This window comes from Ranitomeya imitator, chromosome 1 (assembly GCF_032444005.1).
Source record: "Ranitomeya imitator isolate aRanImi1 chromosome 1, aRanImi1.pri, whole genome shotgun sequence".
NCBI classification, from domain to species: domain Eukaryota; kingdom Metazoa; phylum Chordata; class Amphibia; order Anura; family Dendrobatidae; genus Ranitomeya; species Ranitomeya imitator.
Window position 1 is genome coordinate 1115488177 of NC_091282.1, and position 23628 is coordinate 1115511804.

The 23628-nt window shown below is 46.4% G+C and overlaps 1 protein-coding gene across 1 annotated transcript in view; it reads right to left on the reverse strand.

Annotated features, from left to right (window-relative positions):
- The window catches only part of PDGFRL (platelet derived growth factor receptor like), a 288958-nt gene that overhangs the window by 202193 nt on the left and 63137 nt on the right, over nucleotides 1-23628 (reverse strand). The window contains exon 2 of the mRNA XM_069744397.1: nucleotides 22446-22737. Coding sequence (XP_069600498.1) covers nucleotides 22446-22737 — 292 coding nt within the window. The remainder of the gene's footprint in view (nucleotides 1-22445; nucleotides 22738-23628) is intronic.

Here is a 23628-nt window from a genome sequence, read left to right on the forward strand (position 1 = left end):
AGGAAAGGCTTTGCCGCCAGTAGTCACCAGGTACCAGGGTCTGCAGCAGCTGACTGGACGGTCAGAGACACGGGTACGAGGTACAGGTGGACAGAGGCAAAGATGTGGTCAGACAATACGATGCAGGGCAGGCAGAACAGTTTCAATATACATACCTGAGGAGCAGAGGTCAGGATAAACAGGTACGCAAGCCGGGTCAGAAAACAGGAGAGACAATACAAGAGTGCACCTTACAGGAATCTAGACAAAGACTGATCTAGAACCATAAATCAGGCGATGAGTGGAGGGAGGAGCTACCTAATATAGCACCTGCTGGTTGGTGAATGGCTGAGAATCCAAACCCTGCAGGACACAGCAGGGTTAAGTACCTGCAGGATCTGTCCGACCTCCCTATAGCCAGATCGAGACAACAGGTATATGGAGCAGAGTTGGAAGCGCTGCATGGACTTAGCACAGCGGCCAGACATGAGGATGAGAAGAGCAGCGGACGCTGTGAGTAAAACGGCCGTGGAAGTGCATGAAAGAAACCACCATGAGAAGAACCACTCCACAGTTTTTTTTAATTTCCATGCCAGAGTGGTATCAGTAATGCATGGTCCTTGCCCCTAGTATTCCACTTACCAGCCGCTATCTTCTTCTGTTCTTGGTGCCGCTGTGGTCGTCTTCTGCAGGCTGTGACCTGCTGCATCGCTCCAGTGTTTGCTGGGCGGACTGGAATTTCCTTCTCAATGTAAGTCTATGAAAACCATAAAGAGGCCAGAACGAGGCTCTCATAGTTATGTTGAGAGCTTATGACCATTAGATTTGACTTCCGATCAATCAAGAGCTGCAGTCACAAGATAGCAGAGCGAGATCGGAGCAATGCTGGGAAGAGCAGAAGATTATGGCTGATGAGTATATGGAGTGCCCACCAGGGTAGCGGGGTACTCGGTATCGGGTCCGGTCGCTATTAAAGGGGATGTCACGGTGGCTGCGACCCGGTCCGTGATGCCACCTGTGCTGTTCTATCAGTGGGGACCGACACTGCTTAAAGGGGTCCTCTGGGGTGATGGTAGGGCGGCTAGATGGTGACACTTCCCACAGGTGAAGCGGGTCCCCAGGGCTCCCCAGGTGTAAGGCACCAATGGTGTAGTGGATGGTGTGGCAAACAACGAGGACACAGGTTTGCAGTCTTTACCTGGTTTACTGATGGTGGCAGTCCTCAGTCCAGGGTAGCAAGTGCAGGGTAGCTGTGGTCTGGCCGGCTGGGAGGCAATAGGAGATCCCTTTCCCAAGTTAGGTCCGCAAGCCTTTCCTACTTGCGCTGTTTAGTTGGTTAGGTCCCTGCCGCTTGAAGCTTATTGCAAGTCCTCTCTCTCCTGTCCTAAGACAGATGTCTGTACGATAGGCAGTTCAAGCCTGTTTATAGAGTCTCTATCATGACCCAGGCTCTAAGGTTACTGCTTCACCTCAGACTTGATGCAGGCAATTAACATACAGTCCTATGCCCTCCGGTTCTGTCGCACGTCCTGGAGAATAACACGACCGCGGGCTCCCGGTACCCGGCTTCTGTGCTCTAGCTCCCAGGGTGTCCTTCCGCTGTTCCCCTGCTGAGCCTCTTCCTCCTCTGTGCTTATTCCCTCTAAGCTCCTCCACAATTCAACTCTCCTTCTGCTTCTCACTCTTTCCAGGGGTAGCAGTTCCCTCATGGCTGTTCGGCCCCTACGTCTACTCCAGACGTCCTTCTGCTCTCCTGGAGACCAACTGTCTCCCTTCACTGTCTCCCTCAGACTAACTGACTCCTCCTCCAGACCAGGATACATAAAGTGTAAGGAAGCTCCTCTGAATCCGGGTCCTGAGCTCCCCCTCCTGGCCTAGATTCAGATGTGTTGAATGTGAGTGCCTTACCTGATAGAGAGAATCTCCCTTGCCTCCAAGCGTGATATCACGCAACAACCGGTAGGCAACATCACTGCAACAACCTGGCGTCTTGCATATAATACTAGGGGCAGAAAACTTGCATTAATGATTAGCACTACAGAGCTGAAATAAAAACACTGTGGAGTGGTGCTTTAAATAAACAGGAATAGAGTCAGATAATTCTAGTAAAAATCAGCATTATACATCGAATCTACTGGATATAAAAATCGTTAGTAGCGTTATAAAATGTAGAAAGAAAATGTCACATTATCAAGCCCTGTACCAGTATAACTGCGATGCAAAAGCAAGCTAAGTGGCAAACACAGTGTTTGTGAGTCAACTCTAAAATGGTTGCTGTTACAAAAATCAATGCCAGTTAGAACCTTGCTAAGAAAGAAGGTATTAAATGTCCATCTCCAACACTTTCCTCTCAAAACATATAAGTTTATCAATATGATGGGACAATGTGTAGAACTGAAACAAAGGATCCAGATCTAGAAACTATTGGTGGGGAACAATGTAAGGCATAATTCAGATGTTCGTGCTTAACCATTTACCCATTATAATCTAAAGGGCTGTTCACAAGTCCATTAATTTTGAAGACTGTGTGTTGACAAAAAAAAATCACTGACACAAGTCCATTTTTGATCCGTGTCATGGATCAAAATTACCCATACAACTTTATGTGTCTGTGAAAATTACGTTCATTTGCGGGATGCAGTGACAGACAGAAGGCAGAGCAAGGGTTAGCAAATATAACAATTTTAATTTAACAGGGGATTAACTCCTCGCAGGAAGGTTCAGGGTTAAATGGGGAGAATAACAGTCCAATGGTAAAGTATATGCAGAGTTATGGAATAATGGATCAGATAACAGCAGTTCCTGTGAATGCTGCAGGTGAGTCAATAGCACCAACAACGGCTGGCGCGGTGCTGGTACAAGAAGTTTCAGCTGGTAACAGTGGTCCATCTTCTGGCGGCAGCGGTCGGTCTCCAGTACCTTCTGCTGAGCCCCTAGTCCATGAACATTTGTGGCCAGAGAAAACAAGGCTGCAGCACGATCAGGGTCTCCCGTGGGCGGGAAGGTATATGCTGATAAGGTGGGCTGAAAACATCTGTCCAGTACCCGCTTTTCTCTTTGCAGCACATGCGCTGTACTCACGGTCACGAAACACACGGCACCTCACTCTTTGTCAGCCACTGGGCGCACTGTGCTTCTCTCTCTATGCTGCGCGCTGTCTGTTCCCGCCAAGTCTGAAGCGCCGACAACAGCTGGCGCGATGCTTCTCCGGCGAGGTCCTGCAGACCACGGTCCGACAACGAGGGCAGCAGCGAACAATCCTGAACTCTGCCCTCGCTCTTAGGCTGGCGTGCGGCGCTTAGCTGGACAGGGCGCCCGGCTCTTCCCTTATATTACTGCGGTGGGCTTCAGCAACGTCCTGGCTTATGGCTGGCCCTGTTTCGTTGCGGCCTGGCTTCGCACCCCTCGAAGCCTGCTGCGCACGCACCTTGCCTCTCTCATGGCAGGCGGGAAACTCCCCAATGCTGCACGTGCTTTCCCTTTTAACCGCGCCCCAGCTTTTGGGGTCAGAGCCCCAGTTCGGTCCTTTTTGCCTGCCCCAGGGAAACAAGGGACGCAGCCTCGACAGTTCCGGACCCAGCGCAGCACAGGTACCCACAGCCCGGTCTTTCTCCTTACACACGGATGCCATGAGTGTACTATATGTGGGAAGTCCAGGATTAACACTGTGGTGGTTAGTAGAAGCTTTTCAGTTAATTTATTTATCCTTTCATACATAGAAAATCACTGATGAAACTGAGATTGTAAAAACTGACGCAGGGACCAAACGCTCATAAAAATGTAACGAAAAATACTGATGGCACAAGGACTGTTTTTTACGCACTTGAAAAATTATATCTGACAATTTTATTCCTACCTGACACTATGCAAATATACAAAATACACTAATTAGTAATTACTTTAAAACTCCTCCTTAATATTATGTAGGCTCCCCTCGTTTTAAAATAGCTCCTAAAGCACAGACTCCACAAAACCTCTGAAGGAGTCCTGTGGTATCTGGCACCAAGACGTTAGCAGCCAATCCTTTAAGTCCTGTATGTTGTGTTAAGACTTGTTTTTCAGTACATCTCACAGCTGCTTGGCTTGAATAGTGTATACCATTGCCATGAAGAGATGTACGTGATCTGCAGGTAGGTGATACTGTATGTGTCATAGTAATAACTACCTGAATGCAAGAATCCTGGTTTCACATCAGAACTTTGACCACAGCATTACACTAACACCCAGGGCTAGAATAAGCATCAGGGGGCATCGAGGCTTCCACCACTATGTAGAAGGTAGATGTCTCCACCAGTCCAGAGTTTCTGTTATACATGTAGTCTTGACAGAAGGACAGGACATTTGGAGTCTAGACAGCTGCTGCCCAGTTTGTGAGTCTATCCATGCACAGCAAACTGAACTGAACAGCAGCTTCTTTCTCTCTGAAAAAGGAAAGATCCGGGATTGCCATTTAGCTGGCTGGCTCTCATTGCTTGCCTCCCACCTCCATGGAATAAATGTAGAACCCAGCTCTCCTACAAAGTAGATACAGTATAAGCAAAGATAAATTTGTATAAATATATACATGCGGTGTACGTATATATATACAGTATATATATATATATATATATATACAGTATATATAGAGAGAGAGCCTACATGCAGGGCCATATTTGACATTACGCATCGGAGGGCCATTGCCTAGGGCGGCAGACTGCAAGGGGCGTGCAAGTCGTGTATCGGGGTGTGTTCTTCAGGATACAGCGAAGTCACGGGCAAGAAAACCAACTCCTACTCGATTCACTCACCATAATCATTGTACTTAGTTATGTGAATGACTCAATCAGAGAACAGAAAACATTCAAAACATTAAACAGACATACAGCCAGGAGGCTGAGACTCTTGTGCTGTACAGCGTGGCACCCAAACAATCTATACCTATCATACTCTCTATAAAGCTATCTACTGGCATGCCTGTCTAAACCGGCCGCTTGTTACCTGTTTACACCCTGGGAACTGGAACAATTATATGAGGATTCCTAACGTTTTATCACTTATGTAGGGGATGCTTGAGACTAAATCATATAAAACCCCAAGAAACTTTATTAAGTATATAAATATTAAAAAGGCCACCAACCTGTGGCTACACCAAACAAACCAAAAAACACACCGTGAAAAAACTATTTTTGTTATTGGGCTTATGTGAGCTGTTCCCTGTTATCTTGGCTATTTAGCTCATTGGACCATGATTCTGATATACATGTATAGTTCTCCTGCTACCTGCGATAGCTTATATATATATTTAACTTAAGCCTATTACATCTATGCTAGTTTTTTCTGGGCAGCAAAATTGAGAGGCGCTGTGCGCAGACGCTGTGGCGCACATTGTGAATTTGATGCCTTAATCATCAATCACTATATATGCCCCGGACACAAAAGAGTTGATCGGCACCGGTGGCTCGAGTTGTCATGCTGCGCAGACGTAGTGAGGCATCGGCAAGTGAAGCAGACATTTAAGTCTATATAGGCACTGTGCGCAGGCGCCGTGGTACGCACTGCAACTAAGGCTACCAGGGCGCCGTGTGCAATACAGTGGCGGACAGTCAAGCCGGGTGACCAGCGGACCGGACCCAGGGACACCGGAGTACTTCTTCCTCCCCCCCTTGTCTTGAGAGGTAATATACATTTGGGCTGAGCGGCCGCTAGCCCATGGAGATATAGTTAGACTCTTACCATATTTTGTCTACCGTGACTATGGGGGGAACTAATTAGGTTAGGTGGATGGTGCACTATCATTTGTCTTCCCCACTTGGTTTTCCTAGGTGTGTACATGTGTCGCTGTGCTACAGATACTGATTGCATTTAAACCCTATATGGTAAATATGAGCATATTGTAGTACCCACATTCTAGGACTAGGGTTTATTATTGTTCTATGCCCCATACCTGTGTTATTTATATCTGTACTCCGGAGTCCTCTCCTCTATATGACCATTCTTTATTATTAGGAGTCTGTGTCTTTCCATCCGCTGACACAATCACACCTCTGTGCAGTGTTTCACACCATGGTCCCACTTTGTACCATTTATGTCCTGTTTTTTTCTATGTGTAATATTTTATATGTTCAATAAAATTATTTATATATTTGAATTACCAGTTTTGGTCATTTCATGTGGTTTCCACACCTCTTCCTATATGCTGCTTTACGGCTTGGTTTGAATTTAATCCCCTATAGAGGCAACAGATTTATATAGACTCCTTTTTAGTGATGTTGCTAATGAATACCCGTATTCTTGTATTATGCTGCGCAGACGTAGTGAGGCATCGGCAAGTGAAGCAGACATTTAAGTCTATATAGGCACTGTGCGCAGGCGCCGTGGTACGCACTGCAACTAAGGCTACCAGGGCGCCGTGTGCAATACAGTGGCGGACAGTCAAGCCGGGGTGTGCTGCGTGCTGCGCAGCACTGACGTAATGGATATGCTGCCTTAGAAAACATAGGTGACACGCAACCAGCGTTATGGGAGGTTCCCTATGCGTCCCACCAAACGCAGGCGCAGTGGAGTCTCCATCTAGCCGGCCACAAGTATGACCACTTCCGGTCGGTTAACAGGAAGGAGTCACACGTTATGGGAGGTTCCCTATGCGTCCCACCAAGCGCAGGCGCAGTGGAGTCCCCACCTAGCCGGCCACAGGTATGACCACTTCCGGTCGGCTAACAGGAAGGAGTCGCACGCATGGTTTCCCCGGCGGTTTCATATAAATTGAGGTAAATGGCATCATAACTCACCTCTATCCTTCATTATCGAGACACATGACTAATGTATCGGGCCTCCTGATGAGCCCAAGAGGCGAAACGCGTTGAGACGGTGTATGACAGTGGGCTGACGGCATGACATTGAAGGATGAGTACTAACTATGCAGTTTCATTTATGATGAAGTGATGTGGAAAGCGGTCTTTCGGTTCTATATGTGGCACTGTTGATATGTATAGGGGTTTCTCTGTGCTGCATTTAGCATCGGCATGTATTTTTGCATGGTAGGTCACTCTTTATCGGGCAGGGGGCCCATTTCTGTGACCTATAAAAGAATCTGAAAGACTTTACACTGATTGACCCACCACATAGGTTAACTGTAGCTACTAGTACTAAGTAGCTGTATATTCGAGCAGAATCAACTTGGTACTCTATATCTTGCATGCTCGTCATTTGCCCGCTGCATGTGCTCATTGTTGTTTTTATGTTCACTGTGTTGGGGTGTAGGATTCCCTATGTACAGTCATGGACAAAAATTTTGAGAATGAGACAAATATTAATTTTTCCAAAGTCTACTGCTTCATTTTTTCTAATGGCAATTTGCATATACTCCTGAATGTCAGAGTGATCAGCTTAACAGCAATTACTGTACTTGCAAAGTCAATATTTGCCCAGAAAATGAACTTTAACCCCCAAAACACATTTCAACATCATTGCAGTCCTGCCTTAAAAGGAGCAGCTAACATCGTTTTAGTGATTGATCCATTAACAAAGGTGTGGGTGTTGATGAGGACAGGGCTGGCGGTCAAAATCAGTCATGATTAAGTAAGAATTACATCACTGGACACTTTAAAAGGAGGCTGGTGCTTGGTATCATTGTTTCTCTTCAGTTAACCATGGTTATCTCTAAAGAAACACGTGCAGCCATCATTGCACTGAACAAAAATGGCCCAGCAGGGAAGAGTATCGCAGCTACAAAGATTGCACCTCAGTCAACAATCTATCGCATCATCAAGAACTTCAAGGAGAGAGCTTCCATTGTTGTCAAAAAGGCTCCAGGGCACCCAAGAAAGACCAGCAAGTGCCAGGACCGTATCTTAAAACTGTTTCAGCTGCGGGATCGGACTACCAGCAGTGCCGAGCTTGCACAGGAATGGCAGCAGGCTGGTGTGAGTGCTTCTGCACGCACTGTGAGGCGGAGACTCTTTGAGCAAGGCCTGGTTTCATGGAGGGCAGCAAAGAAGCCACTTCTCTCCAGAAAAAACATCAGGGACCGAGTGATATTCTGCAAAAGGTACAGAGAGTGGACTGCTGAGGACTGGGGCAAAGTCATTTTCTCTGATGAATCCCCTTTTCGATTGTTTGGGACATCTGGAAAACAGCTTGTTCGGAGAAGAAGAGGTGAGCGCTACCACCAGTCTTGTCTCATGCCAACTGTAAAGCATCCTGAAACCATTCTTGTGTGGGGTTGCTTCTCAGCCAAGGGAATCGGCTCACTCACAGTCTTGCCTAAAAACACAGCCATGAATAAAGAAAGGTACCAGAATGTCCTCCAAGAGCAACTTCTCCCAACCGTCCAAGAGCAGTTTGGCGCCCAACAATGCCTTTTCCAGCATGATGGAGCACCTTGCCATAAAGCAAATGTGATAACTAAATGGCTCATGGAACAAAACATAGAGATTTTGGGTTCATGGCCTGGAAACTCCCCAGATCTTAATCCCATTGAGATCTTGTGGTCAATCATCAAGAGACGGGAGGACAAACAAAAACCAACAAATTCTGGCAAAATGCAGGCATTGATTATGCAAGAATGGACTGCTATCAGTCAGGATTTGGTCCAGAAGTTGATTGAGAGCATGCCAGGGAGAATTGCAGAGGTCTTGAAGAAGAAGGGTCAACACTGAAAATATTGACTTGCTGCATTAACTCATTCTAACTGTCAATATAACCTATTGGTACTCATAATATGATTGCAATTATATTTCTGTATGTGATATAAACATCAGATAAACACTAATAAAAACCAGAGGGCAGCAGATCATGTGAAAATATAATTTTGGTGTCATTCTCAAAAATTTTGGCCATGACTGTATAGGTGTGTCATCTGTCTAGCCTATTAGGGGTACCTTTAGCATATCATCATTGTGTGGGTAGAGGGACCCATTGGTAATATCAGGGCTATCCAGGGATCCTAGGGTAAGCCGTCGTGGAGCGGGGGCGCCATAACGTTCCCCCTAGGGCGCCAACCCCCGCTGTTAGGCAGTAATCAGTATAGACACGTTCTAGGGATTTCCTTTCCCCATACACTAGTTTTTTCACGGTGTGTTTTTTGGTTTGTTTGGTGTAGCCACAGGTTTGTGGCCTTTTTAATATTTATATACTTAATAAAGTTTCTTGGGGTTTTATATGATTTAACAATTATATGAGTGTTAACGTAAGTGCTAGCCTGTACTACAGCACAGAAGTTTACAATCTTAAAATCAATTACCTCTATTCCCCAAGTAAATATCCCTCTTCCGTCCCGATGGGACTTCAGTGATCTCAGAGGAATAGTCCATCTTCAACTATACTGAAAATAACCAACAGTTAACCAACTGCGATGGCTATTTAGCCATGAACAAAGTCTATCGAAGTTGAACAATTGTCCCGTACTATAATGTTCCACGAAAAATCTCTTTTGAAACAAAAAGAAGTTCAAGTTTGGTTGGAAGTCCATTACGTGCTGTTTCGGCACCTAGGTGTGGAATAGGATTCTTAATTACGGAATAAACAGGAAAACAAGGCAAATCCGAAAGTTGCGGACACTGATTTTGGCAATAAACGTGGCCTGAAATAGTCAATATAACTATGTATCTAACCGGCATGTATCTAACTCAGCCTTGAGTATTTTGGCTCCAGAATGTAGTGAGGTACGTGCATGGTTACCCATTGCCATGGCACAGTGTGCCTTAGTTTTCTTACCGACCCGGGTCTGCTCTGGACAAACTGGTGTATAAATTGGTGTATATACGGACATACGCGGAAGCGCTCCAGTAGGTGAACGGTACCATTGATGACTGTGGCTTAACTCTTCAGCTGTGTCCAACAGCGTTTGCAGCGCCCCAGAGTCCTGGTCGTTGCAGTAATGTCGTTCTCCCACCAGGGGAAGCGATGTTATGTCTGATGGCACCAAAGGAGTTCACCCTGCCAGGTATCACAGCCACACACACACTTCACACGCCGGTCCACCAGGGGGAGCTAAGGGTTCTATGTACTAGGCCACTCCTCACAAAGGGTAAAACTGGTGGGTTGGTTAGGAAGTCAGACAGTTGGAGCCAGGAGGAGGAGAGGGAGAGAAGCAGACTGGGCTCAGCCCAGGGAATTCCTGTCAGGCAGACAGAGGAACAAGAAAGAACATCAGCGGCTCAGTAGGAAGGACACGGAGCTGCGCCTGCAACCCATGCGGCAGCCTCCTAAGAAAGGACAAGAAAGGAAGTGTGCCGTAGTGCGTGAGCACAGAAGTCATAGCAACAGGAGTGAAACAACAGTGGGAGACCAGCTAGAAGCAGGCTGCTTCCATCTGAGCACAGATCCGGTGGCCGGAACACCGAGGGAGTAATTGACTCTACGCTTTACTTCAGAGACAGGCAGGGCAGTCGATTCCAAGTTGGCTGTCTGACCTAAACACCTAAGCAGACAAGGTGGCAACGCGGAGGAGGGGGGTCTCTAGGGTCCCTATACAATAGCCTCAGGCCACCACCGTCATACGGGTTATGTCCTATCCATCTGGGGGAGAGAGAGAAGTAACAAGAGTGAGGACCTTATGGTAGCTAATGCAAGTAGGGACCTACTACCTTACTGTGAGCAAGGGGAAAGCTACTGATTTCCACCTGGATAAAAGGACTCTGGAATTGCAATCGGACCGGCCGGATTCTGCCTACCCTGTCATCTGGCACCCTGGACTGTGGATGCTGAAGCCTTCAGTAAAGGTAAAGAGACTGCACCCATTGTGTCCTCGTTATTCACCGCGCCTTGCACCATCCACCATCACCAGCTACACTTCTGGGAAGCCCTGGGGATATACTTCACCTGTGGGAAGGTATACCATCTAGCTGCCATTCCATCACCCCAGCGGACCCCTAAGCAGCGTCGGTCACCCTTACCGAATACCACAGGTGGCGTCACGAACACAACCGTTATCTACGAACTCTGCCTTTTATTGGGCGCCCCTCATATGGCCACCGTGACATCCTCGCTGAGGGAACTGAAGGACCCGGTACCAAGTACCCCATTGCCCTTACATGGGGGCGATCCACGTACATGCTAGGTTCTGGCCTTTTCCGTCTCTCAGCAGTGTTCCTGACAAGATCAGCTCCAATCTGTCACTACTCTGGTCACGGTGGGATACTTCCATGAGAGGATGTCATTGGATTCCCCTCCAGCACATCCTCTCCCTGTTCTCAATAACTGCAGACTGCCCTTAGGATGGCCGCACTTCTTCTTTCTGTGTTTCACATCACTCAGATTGTATACCCACCTGTGACATTTTGCATACAGCTCACCGGGGCCGGCTCCAGGTTTTCATGGACCCTTGGCGAAAGAGTCCCAGTGGGCCCCTTTAACACATACCACAATTCATAATGCACCGATACGGCAGAGAAATAAAGGTATAGTACAATGCCAAAGATTTCACTTACTTTTTACATTACATGAGTGATATCTATTGTACATTCTACATTAGCTCAGAAACCAGACAGTATAGTCCTCTGTACAGAATAATGAGCCCCATATATTGCTCCAAACAGTATAATGAGCCCCATATATTGCCCCATACAGTATAATGGCCCCATATAGTGCTCCATACAGTATAATTGGCACCACATAGTCCTCTATACATAATCATAATAATGAGCCCCATATATTGCTCCAAACAGAATAATGAGCCTCATATAATGCTCTATACAGTATAATGGGCACCACAGAGTGCCCCATACAGAATGAGCTGCATATATTGCTCCATACAGAATTGACCCCATATAATGCTCTATACAGTATAGCGAGCCACATATAATTCTCCATACAGTATATGATGGGCCCCATCTATTGCTCCATATATAATGGGCCTCACATAATGCTCCATACAGTATATGATCGGCCCCATACAGTATACTGAGTCCCATATATTGCTCCATACAGAATGGGCCCCATATGATGCTCCATACAGAATGGGCCCATATAATACTCCTTACAGAATGGGTCCCATATAATGCTCCAAAAATAATTGACCCCATAAGATGCTCCATGTATAATGGCCCCATATAATGCTCCATATATAATTGTCCATATAAAATGCTCCATATATAATTAGTCCCATAAGATGCTTCATATATTATTGGCCCCATATACTGCTCCATATGCAATTGGCCCCATATACTGCTCCATATTGAATTGGCCCCATAAGATGCTCCATGTTAAATTGGCCCCATATAATGCTCCCTATAGAATTGGCTTCATAAGATGCTCCCTATATTATTGGCCCCATAAGATGCTCCCTATAGAATTGGCCCCATAAGATGCTCCCTATATTATTGGACCCATAAGATGCTCCATATAAAATTAGCCCCATATAATGCCCCATATATGGGCCTTTTCTGATGGTCCCCATATATTGCTCCAAATATTTAAAAAAAAAAATGAAATACTCACCTCTTATTGCTTGACGCTGCTCTGCTTCTTGACTCCTCAGGGTCTTCCTGCTCTCTGTGCTGCGACTGCTCAGGCAGAGGGCGCGCACTGGTGATGTCATCGCGCCCTCTGACCTGAATGTCACAGTCCGAGGATGGAAGACGCTGCAGCGCTGGAACCGGGAGAGGTAAGTATCGCAAGTGCCGGGTCCCGGAGTAGGCGGGGGGTCCCCTGCCTGCTCAGGACCCCGGCAGTTGCCCGGGTGCGCCGAGTGCTGACACCGGCCCTGCAGCTCACAGTCTTTCAAGAATGCTTAGGCAATAGCGACATCTTGTGACCAAATAACATTACTGCAAAGAATCAAATCCATTTACAACAGGTACAGTACTATACAGATGTGGACACAGGTTATACACATTTATACTACCCTAGTGAGCCAACACACACATCTCACAGGTGCATCAGGAGAATGGCAGACAAAAATTGTTATCCCTCTCTCCACTCTGCAAAGAGAAATGCAAGATTTTACATCTGGTCAAGAAAAACTAAAATTACATCTACAGAATGGGAGGAATAGAACTAAGCAACAGCATGTGTGAAAAAGACTTGGGTATACTAATAGATCACATGCTGCACATGAGTCAACACTGTGATGCAGCAGCAAAAAAGGCAAGCACAGTTCTAGGATGTATTAAGACAAGCATAGAGTCTAGATCACATGAAGTAATTATTCCCCTCTACTCCTCCTTGGTCAGGTGTCATCTGGAATACTGTGTCCAGTTCTGGGCTCCACATTTTAAAAAATACATAAAAAAATTGGAGCAAGTTCAGATAAGAGCTACCATGATGGTTAGCGGACTGCAAAGTATGTCCTACGAGTAACGTCTAAAGGATCTGGGAATGTTTAGGCTAAGAAGGCTAATAGGAAACTTAAAAGCTGTCTACAAATATCTGAAGGGATGTCAGAGTGTAGAGGGATCATCATTATTCTCATTTGCACATGGAAACAAGAGAAGCAATGAATTGAAACTGAAAGGGAGAAGATACAGATTAGATATTAGAAAAAACTTTTTGACAGTGAGGATGATCAATGAGTGGAACAGGCTGCTCCAAGAGGTGGTGAGTTCTCTTTCAATGGAAGTCTTCAAACAGAGGCTGGACAGACATCTGTCTGAGATGTTTTACTGACTCCTGCATTGAGCAGGGGCTTGGACACGATGACCCTTGAAGTCCTTTCCAACTCTGCACATTCTATGATTCTAGGTGCAGCAGATGGTACTCAGATTCCCTAGGATACAGACTTTTGGCCTCTAAAGGTAAGTGCTGTGTTAAAATAATAAACTCACATGATACTCAACCTCACTTTTTCAGCTTTCCGTCACTGCTCCAGTTTCTGTGTACAGGCTGCATTGGTGACATCATGACTGCAACACAAATCACCACTGCAGACAATCACTTAGCTCTGCAGCTTGTGCTGTCTACAGCCATGGCCATCTCTTTTCTAGGTAAGCAAAGTATACTCAGTTGTCGACTTCCAAACCTATTCCAAGGCCTAATTTTATCAAGCTGTGATACACTCTATGTTTTGAAATCATTCTATCATAGCCAGCAACTTGTTCTACAGTAGTTCTGTAAGATTCCACCAGACAAGCTAGCCTTAGCCCCACGCTTTAGCCTCAAGCTAGCCTTAGCCCCACATGCTTTAAAGGAGTTGTCCAGGACTTTACTGTTGATGGGTTATCCTTAGGATAGAGACCAAATGGTGATCAGGAATCCACTACAAATCATTGTGCACGTGGAAATGAATAGCATAGGAACTAAGAACTCCCTGCACTCGCATATATCATTGAACTTTATCTTTTAATTCTGAACCTGAACATTTCAGCTCCAGCAGATCTTTCTGCAGGAGCTAAAACGTTCAGACTTTGAATAAAAGGATCAAGTTCTGTGATATATGTAAGTGTCGGGAATTCTCAGTTCCTTTGCTATCCTTAGGATAGGTCATCAATGTGTGATCAGCAGGGGTCTCCCATCCTTGCCGAACAGCTGCTCCCGGTGTTGGTGGCAGCCTGAACTGTTCAGCTGCGGAGCTGCATAGTCTAGCTCTGTCAGCATAATAGTGACCGTGGCCGGGTACTGCACATCCACCCCTTATTGGTTGGAATAAGTGGTGGATATGCAGTACCTGGCATAGACAGACAGACAGAGACAGACAGACAGACAGACGGAAAAACCCTTAGACAATTATGTATATAGATACGTCAGCGCAGCAAGCCAGTGACTTTTTACTGCACATGACAGAATGAGGGCGCAGGATGGGAGCAGCACATGACAGAATGGGGGTGCAGGATGGGAGCAGCACATGACAGAATGGGGGTGCAGGATGGGAGCAGTACATTACAAGATGGGGGTGCAGGATGAGAGCAGCACATGACAGGATGTGAGCACCACATGACAGGATGGGGACGCAGGATGAGAGGACCACATGACAGTAAGGGGATGCAGGATAAGAGCACCACATGACAGGATGGGTGTGCAAAATTGGAGTAGCACACACCAGGATGGGGCAACACATACCAGAACGGGGGTGCAGGATAGGAGCAGCACATGACAGCATGGAGGTGCAGGATGGGAGCACCACATGACATGATTGGGGCGCAGGATGGGAGCACATGACAGGATTGGGGTGCAGGATGGGAGCACATGACAAGATGGGGGCACAGGAAGAAAGTAGCACATGACAAGATGAGGACGCAGGATGGGGGCTGCACATGAGAGGAAGGGGGCGCAAGATGGTAGCAGCACATGACAAGATTAGGGCACAGGATGGAAGCAGCACATACCAGGATGGAGTCCATATATCAATATAAATGCTTGCCACCCGGGTGTAGAACGAGTTCAATAGCTAGTTTCTCTATAACCCAAGATGTGCTCTCTCAGCAATCTGTAAAAAATGTCTCTAGGAATGTAGAGATAAATATTGTATCTGTAGTCAGTTGTACTATAATAATATATAATCATATTTTTTCTGAATTAACATACCAATCGAATGTTAGGATGGGCAATAAGAAAGCAGCCTGCAAATTAAATTACTACTAAAAAGAAGAAAAATGAACCAGAGGAAAGGGTGAAAATGTGGAATTCCAGCTATGCAAGGATCTTAAAATGACATGTGGTGAACCTGCCTAGTCAGCATATAAAAAAACATTAGAAAATGTGTTAGAAATATGAGCTCTGGCATAAATCAGAAATAGAATCACACAAGCATTGGGGTTACTAAGAAAAGCTTCAACACTAAACTTTATTATATGAAAATCTGCTAGCATTTTTGTAAGGAGGTCATATTGCCTCTATAATGGCTATAGTGTGTGTCTTTACATGTACTGTACCTGAATCCAGAGCTGTTTCCTTTGTTCATCTGTTTTCACCCGACATTTCCTGCTTTATTTCTGTGAACCGCCGTACCATTCTGCTACTGATCTAAGTCTAATGTCCTCCATAATCTGAACTTTCCACTGCTCTTTCCAAGACTTTTCTCATGCTGCATCAGTTCTCTGGAATGCTCTTCCCTGGAAGATCTGGGTAATTCCCAGTGTTCAGAGTTTTATGCGTGCCATACTAAAAACACATCTTTTTAGTCTGGACTATCACATAACCTCACTTATCTTACTGCACTCAGTTCTCCCTCCATTTTTCTCGGAATTTAGTCCAATCTATCATCTGTTAACACATTCTCCATGCACTCACTAACACTTTGTATCTGGGCACACACCGATATTGGATGGTGACGAATCATGCAGCTTTACATGAAAATCCGTATGTATTATAAATCTGGCTGGACCACACAATACCAACTGTGACAAAACACTCTGGGATCGCCTTTGCTGGGGTCAAAGGACACGTGGTTTGTGCATTGAATCTGAGGCGTACAGCAGGTTTCTGAGCAGGCTGACCTCAGGTCAGATTTATTAACGTGAAAGCAACACAAAAAACAAAACATAAAAATAAACCCTAGCCTGTCCGGCACTAACTAAACAAATACGTTGCTATCTCAACAACTGGGGGGGCTTCTCCCACCCAGCTAACATCATACAGATCTTGAGCAGAGCTCTTCACTCACGTTTGTCTCACACAGGCAGGCAATCTGTGTGCCCCAGGCAGACACTGGAAACACCCAGCTGGTCATCTTTTATTCCTGCAATCATTAACCCATTAGCACCCTGAAGATACTGAGTGGCCTAATTCACATAGGACAAACACCTGGGCGAGATATACCTGCCTCCATCTACCACACCAGCATGAGTCTTACATATCCCCCCCCCCTTGCTCAGACCACTCCGGTCGAGCAAGAACACTTTTGAAACAGTGCACTCGGGATAGGGCATCGGCGTTCCCCATCTGCACCCCAGGTCGGTGCTCCACCGTAAAAGAGTAAGCCTGCAGGGCAAGGAACCACCTGGTTACCCGACTATTACGGTCCTTGTGGAGGTGCATCCACTTTAGAGGGGCATGGTCTGTGACCAGCCTAAACTTCCTACCAGCCAGGTAATACTTGAGGGAGTCGAGAGCCCATTTAATGGCTAGGCACTCTTTTTCAACCACGGCATACCTCTGCTCATGTACATTCAGTTTCCGACTGAGATAGAGGACCGGGTGTTCGACTCCGTCCCTCACCTGGGAAAGTACAGCTCCGACACCAGTATCAGAGGCATCAGTTTGTACCACAAACTCGCTGCTGAAATCAGGAGTCACTAGTACGGGCTGAGAGCACAAAGCCCGTTTCAGGCTGTGGAAGGCCTCTTCAGCAGCTGAGGTCCATTTTACCATGACGGAACCCTTCCCCTTGGTAAGATCCGTCAAGGGAGTAGCCATGGCTGCAAAATTGGGTATGAACCGGCGATAATAGCCGGCAATCCCCAGGAAAGCCTGCACTTGTTTCTTGTTCACTGGTTGTGGCCAGCCCTGAATTGCCTGTATTTTGTCGATCTGGGGTTTAACCACTCCTCGGCCAATCACGTAGCCCAAGTATCGGGCTTCTTCAAGCCCGATGTGGCATTTCTTGGGGTTTGCCGTTAAACCTGCATCTCGCAGGTCATCAATCACGGCTTGTACCTTCTGGAGATGAGTTTCCCAGTCCATGCTGTAAATTACGATGTCATCCAGGTAGGCAGAAGCGTACTGTCTGTGAGGCCTCAAGACTCGATCCATCAATCTCTGGAACGTTGCGGGAGCTCCGTGAAGTCCAAACGGCATATAGACATACTGGAACAGACCTTCCGGTGTAGCAAATGCCGTCTTCTCTCTGGCCGCCTCGGCCAGAGGAATCTGCCAGTACCCCTTTGTTAAATCCAGGGTCGTAATGTATCGGGCTTTACCAAGCCGGTCGATCAACTCATCGACCCGGGGCATAGGGTACGCATCAAATTTAGAAACTGCATTCAGTTTCCTAAAGTCATTACAAAACCGGATGGAGCCATCCGGTTTAGGTATCAACACAATTGGACTGGACCAGGCGCTGTGTGACTCCTCAATGACTCCTAAGTCCAACATTGCCATCACTTCCCGGGAGACGGCTTCACGGCGGGCTTCCGGAATCCGGTAGGGCTTCACATGAACAGTGACGCCAGGCTCTGTGACAATCTCATGTTTCACCAACTTCGTCCGGCCAGGTTTTTCGGAGAAAAACTCTCGGTTCTGTAACAAAAATTGCTTAACCTCAGATTTTTGTCGTTCTGAGAGAGTCTCAGCAACCTGCACCTCTGGTACAGTAGGTGAACAAACCGGACGGGGCAGATCCGCCGTTAGGGCAGAGCGGTCTTTCCAGGATTTTATCAGATTCACATGATAAATCTGTTCCGGTTTTCTCTTACCCGGCTGGTACACTTTATAGTTCACTTCACCAACTCTTTCTCGGACCTCAAATGGGCCCTGCCATTTCGCCAGGAATTTACTATCCACCGTAGGGATTAGGACCAACACCCTATCGCCGGGTGCAAATGTACGGACCTTAGCGCCTCTATCATAACTTTGCCTCTGGGCTCCCTGGCCCTGTAACATATGGTCCCTAACAATGGGCATGACAGCGGCAATACGATCCTGCATTTGTGTTACATGGTCGATCACCGTTTTAAAGGGAGTGACTTGACCTTCCCAGGTTTCTTTTGCGACGTCCAGCAGTCCCCGGGGACGACGGGCGTACAACAGTTCGAAAGGCGAAAATCCTGTGGAAGACTGGGGAACTTCCCTAATGGCAAACAGCAAATAGGGTAACAAGTAATCCCAGTTCTTCCCATCTTTGTCTATCGCCTTCCGGAGCATCTGTTTTAAGGTTTTGTTGAAGCGCTCAACCAGGCCATCTGTTTGAGGGTGATAGACAGACGTACGCAACGGGTCTATTTGTAAGAGCCTGCAGAGCTCCTTCATTACCCTCGACATAAAGGGAGTCCCCTGGTCGGTGAGTATCTGTTTTGGAATTCCCACCCGACTAAACACTTGTACCAATTCCTTGGCGATCGTCTTGGTAGCTGTGTTACGCAAAGGGACGGCTTCCGGGTAACGAGTGGCATAGTCCACGATGACGAGGATATGTTGGTGCCCACGTGCGGATCGGGGAAGGGGCCCAACCAAATCCATCCCAATTTTCTCAAAAGGGACCCCGATGATAGGAAGGGGTACCAAAGGGCTACGGAACTGAGATTTAGGGGCCGCGATTTGGCACTCTGGACAGGACTCACAATAGTTACGCACATCACAATGTATTCCAGGCCACACAAAACAATGCAATATCCTTTCTGTGGTTTTCTGTACCCCCAGATGTCCCCCCATTATATGTCCGTGGGCCAAATCCAGTACCTTCCGCCGATAAGGTTTGGGTACCACTAACCGTTGCACTGTGTCTTCCCCTTTTTTTTCTACCTGGTAGAGCAAATCATTTTCAAGAACCATATACGGGTACGCTAGCCTAGTGTCAGGTTCTACGGGTACCCCATCTATCATTTTTACATTTTTCCTAGCCGGAGTCAGGGTAGGATCTTTCATTTGCTCGCTGTGGAAGTCATCCACCTGGACTCCCAAATCTGGCAGGCAGGGTGCCGGATGGCTGTCTGCCTCCGCCTCTCGCTGAGGTTCCTCAGTTTCCTCTGTTTCCCCCGCCATGACGGAGAAGGGGTACTGAAGGTTAGATTCACTAACCTCCCCAGCAACATCTTCCTGTGGGGTTTCCTCTAGGGACTCGGGACCTCCAGATGGCATGGGAGAAGATTCACGGGTACAGCTACCGTGAAGGAGTAACTGATTCTCCCACAACTGCCAGAAATAGGGAAAATCCCTGTCCAGGATTACATCATGTAACAATGCGGGAACGAGTCCCACTTTGTGCTGCACTGACCCATAGGGAGTAGAAATCCATATGACCGCTGTTAAGTACGAGCGGGTGTCACCATGCACACACGTCACAGAAAACTTGTCAGACGGACCAGACGGAAGTGCCACCAGACTAGCTTTCACCAGAGTCACCACACTTCCAGAGTCTAGTAATGCCACAACATTTTTCCCATCAACAGATAATTCACACAGGTGTTTCACTGTATCATTTTGACCCGCATTCACACTCACTAGCTGTGTAACCAAAGACATGCGTTTTCTAGAGTCTATAACGTCGCACTGCATGGGTTCAGCGGTAACAGGACAGTTCGCAGAAACATGACCCTTCTCATGGCAGCGGAAACACCTAACAGGTCCCCTACTGAGACCACCGTCCAATACTCTTGGTCTCGGAGTGCGAGCAGTCCCGGACTCCTCCCCCACAGTTTTAAGCGATTTTCCTTCACCCGTGGTCCCTGGAACAGTCTTACCGGTTCCACGAGGAGGAGGCACAGTCCGGGGTTTGGCGGTGTCGTCGGGAAGTCCTTCTGCCACGGAATAACGCTCGACCAACTCCACAAGTTGATCCGCTGTCGTGGGATTTCCTTGGCTTACCCACCTTTTCAGCGCTGGGGGTAGTACTCTCAGGTACTTGTCCAGGACAACCCGCTGGATTATTTCGGGTATTGTCAGTACCTCGGGTTGCAGCCATTTCTTTGTCAAGTAGATCAGGTCGAACATCTGAGACCGCGCTGGTTTATCTTGCTGGTATGTCCACTGATGTACCCTCTGTGCACGGACAGCCGTCGTCACACCCAGCCGGGCCAGGATCTCAGCTTTCAGCTTCTCAAAGTCCTGAGCGACCTCCGGGTCCAAATCATGGTAAGCTTTTTGGGCCTCGCCGGAGAGAAACGGGGCAATCAAATCGGCCCATCGTGCCTTCGGCCACTTCTCTCTCAATGCCGTCCGCTCAAAAGTTGTCAGATATGCCTCGACGTCATCTTCTGCAGTCAGCTTTTGCCAGTATCGACTCACATGGATCCTTCTGGACTCTGCTTCCGGGTCAGCGTCAGGCATGCTCACCAGGCGCTGCGCCACCTGTTGGAGAAGTTGGCGGTCTGCAACCGTCATGTCCAGTAACTCCTTCAGCTGTGCGGCCATCAAGCGATTAGCTTCGTGCTGTGCGGCAGTGGCCTGCTGCTGTACGGCAGTGGACTGTACTAAGGCTTTCACCACGTCTTCCATGCTGTCGCCTGTGCCACGGTATGCCCGCGTTCTCCACCACAATGTGACAAAACACTCTGGGATCGCCTTTGCTGGGGTCAAAGGACACGTGGTTTGTGCATTGAATCTGAGGCGTACAGCAGGTTTCTGAGCAGGCTGACCTCAGGTCAGATTTATTAACGTGAAAGCAACACAAAAAACAACACATAAAAATAAACCCTAGCCTGTCCGGCACTAACTAAACAAATACGTTGCTATCTCAACAACTGGGGGGGCTTCTCCCACCCAGCTAACATCATACAGATCTTGAGCAGAGCTCTTCACTCACGTTTGTCTCACACAGGCAGGCAATCTGTGTGCCCCAGGCAGACACTGGAAACACCCAGCTGGTCATCTTTTATTCCTGCAATCATTAACCCATTAGCACCCTGAAGATACTGAGTGGCCTAATTCACATAGGACAAACACCTGGGCGAGATATACCTGCCTCCATCTACCACACCAGCATGAGTCTTACACAACACATTTTTTTAAGAAAATAGTAAGTGCTATTGTATAAACTCAGTAGAAGGTCCATGGTCCATGCTTCTGTACAAAGGCTATGGGAAAAAAAGTGAGTTTCCCAGGCATAGTGGCAGGCAAAGCCTACAACCATGCCAGGATGTGGTGAGTGGCTAACACCACATTTATCGTAACCCCAAATCCTGAGTAAAGCCTTGTAGAGCAGGGTGGGTTTCCCTTAAAAAAGACCTGTCACTATAAATATGTAAAAAAAAATGTGATGTAAATGTGGCTGTTCTACTGAATCAACATTTTTTATTTTTGTTCCTGTGTATTTCTGAGATATAACCATCTCTTCCCAGTACATAAATTTAGTTCTTTTAAGTCAACTGAGCATGGTCTTCATAAAGAAGAGCTGAGGACCATGCTCACCAGACTAGATTTGCATACAGGTAAAAGGCATAGGTATAAAAGGCATCTCCAAATTCAGCAGAACATTTACACACTTGATAAAACATTACACACAGTATATATGACAAGGAACCAGTCCGCTTTAACCTCTAATACCAATAAACTAGGAACCTATGGAAAGACTTGGCAAAATTGTGATTTATATTCTGGAAATACATTAGGCTGAGTTTATGTTTATAAAGCTGCTGAAGATTTATATGATTGCATTTGCCGAAACGGTGTCCTTTTGGCATAGATCAGGCTGGTATGTATTGGGATAAGAAGTCATTAGCTTAAATGTAATTGTAAGACTCTACATCCCAAGCATTGAACATAATGTGCAAACGCAGAGTAAATTAAGAGCTTAGGGTTAGTAGAATAGGAATGTACAAGGGCTCATGAGAGTCTCATTAATATTTTTTTGAATGTATTATGAAATTCTATAGAAAATGTTCCTTTTGTTGAGATTAATTTAATTTATCAAAAAGTTTAGTAGGGTGCAAGGATGTTTCTACTCCATTATGGGCATTTACCTGAGTCTAGAGTCCTTGAACGTGTCCAAGAATTCAGGGTAGTTCCATGTTATCTTCTCCCCTTTACACCTGAGCTCCATGCTCTGACCTGCTGACAAGGTGAGCATAGCCGGGGGCTTCTGGAACCGACCTTTGTCCATCACTTGTGTCATAATAGACTGCACCTTTGAGATGGGCTCTGAGGAGTCCTTTAGCTTTGTGATTTTTGGTTTAAGTTTCTTTATCGCAGGTTTAATTTTATTTTCTGCTGGCTCTTTTGGACGTTTCCCTTTGCCAGCTGGTTGGCCAAAAACTAAAAAAGATAAACAAAGGCGGAAAAAAACATTATGAGATTGTCCCATTAATGTAGATCAACTCACTTTTTTATTAGAATCTTTAAAACTAATACTTTTGGGTCTCAATATTGCAATCGTAAGTACTTGGTATAGCCCTCTGCGTGTTCTATTGATTCCCTTTAAGAAGGTCTACCTTGTATATCAGTATTTCAGTTCCACCACTGGTATCTTCTTCTACATGGCCAGAAAAGTGATGTGTGCTATTGTGTGGACCAGCCAATATCAATAAGCACAGTAGAAGCAGCTTCTTCTCACTAACAGTAGACACATTAGGAACACCAGACGAAGCTTTAACAAGTAGCTAACAGAAACCTCTAGAAAGTCAAACATTTTTTGTCTAATTTAAGAGTAATCTAATATTGTTTTGTGGTTTCTCTCTGCTGCTCATGAGGTGACCTATCGTTCTCGTCCCACGTGCACACTAGTTCTCAAACAACCCTTTTTCTGCAGCCATACTTCGCCATGGAGGCAACTTGCCCTCCGGCAGCCTGTCCTTCGATGACTGATCCCAAATGGCAGGAAAAAACAGACCAAATACTTTCTATTTCTTGTCATTTCTACACATTACACAACTCTCATGTGTACCCTCATGTGTGTTCCACAGTCATGTCAACTATGTAATTCCTTTATGATTTTTATGATTTAAGTCGTGCTGCTGTGATACCATAATTTCCCACGGGATCAATAAAGTGTATCGTATCGTATCGTACCCTCAGTTGTCCCAGGTCAGATGCCAAGCTTTCATCCAAATCCTCAAGTCCCCAAAGTACTCACTTATCATGATAGTGTAATACTAGTATGGAACAGTATATAATACATAGGCAATACGCACAGTAAAAGAAATATGG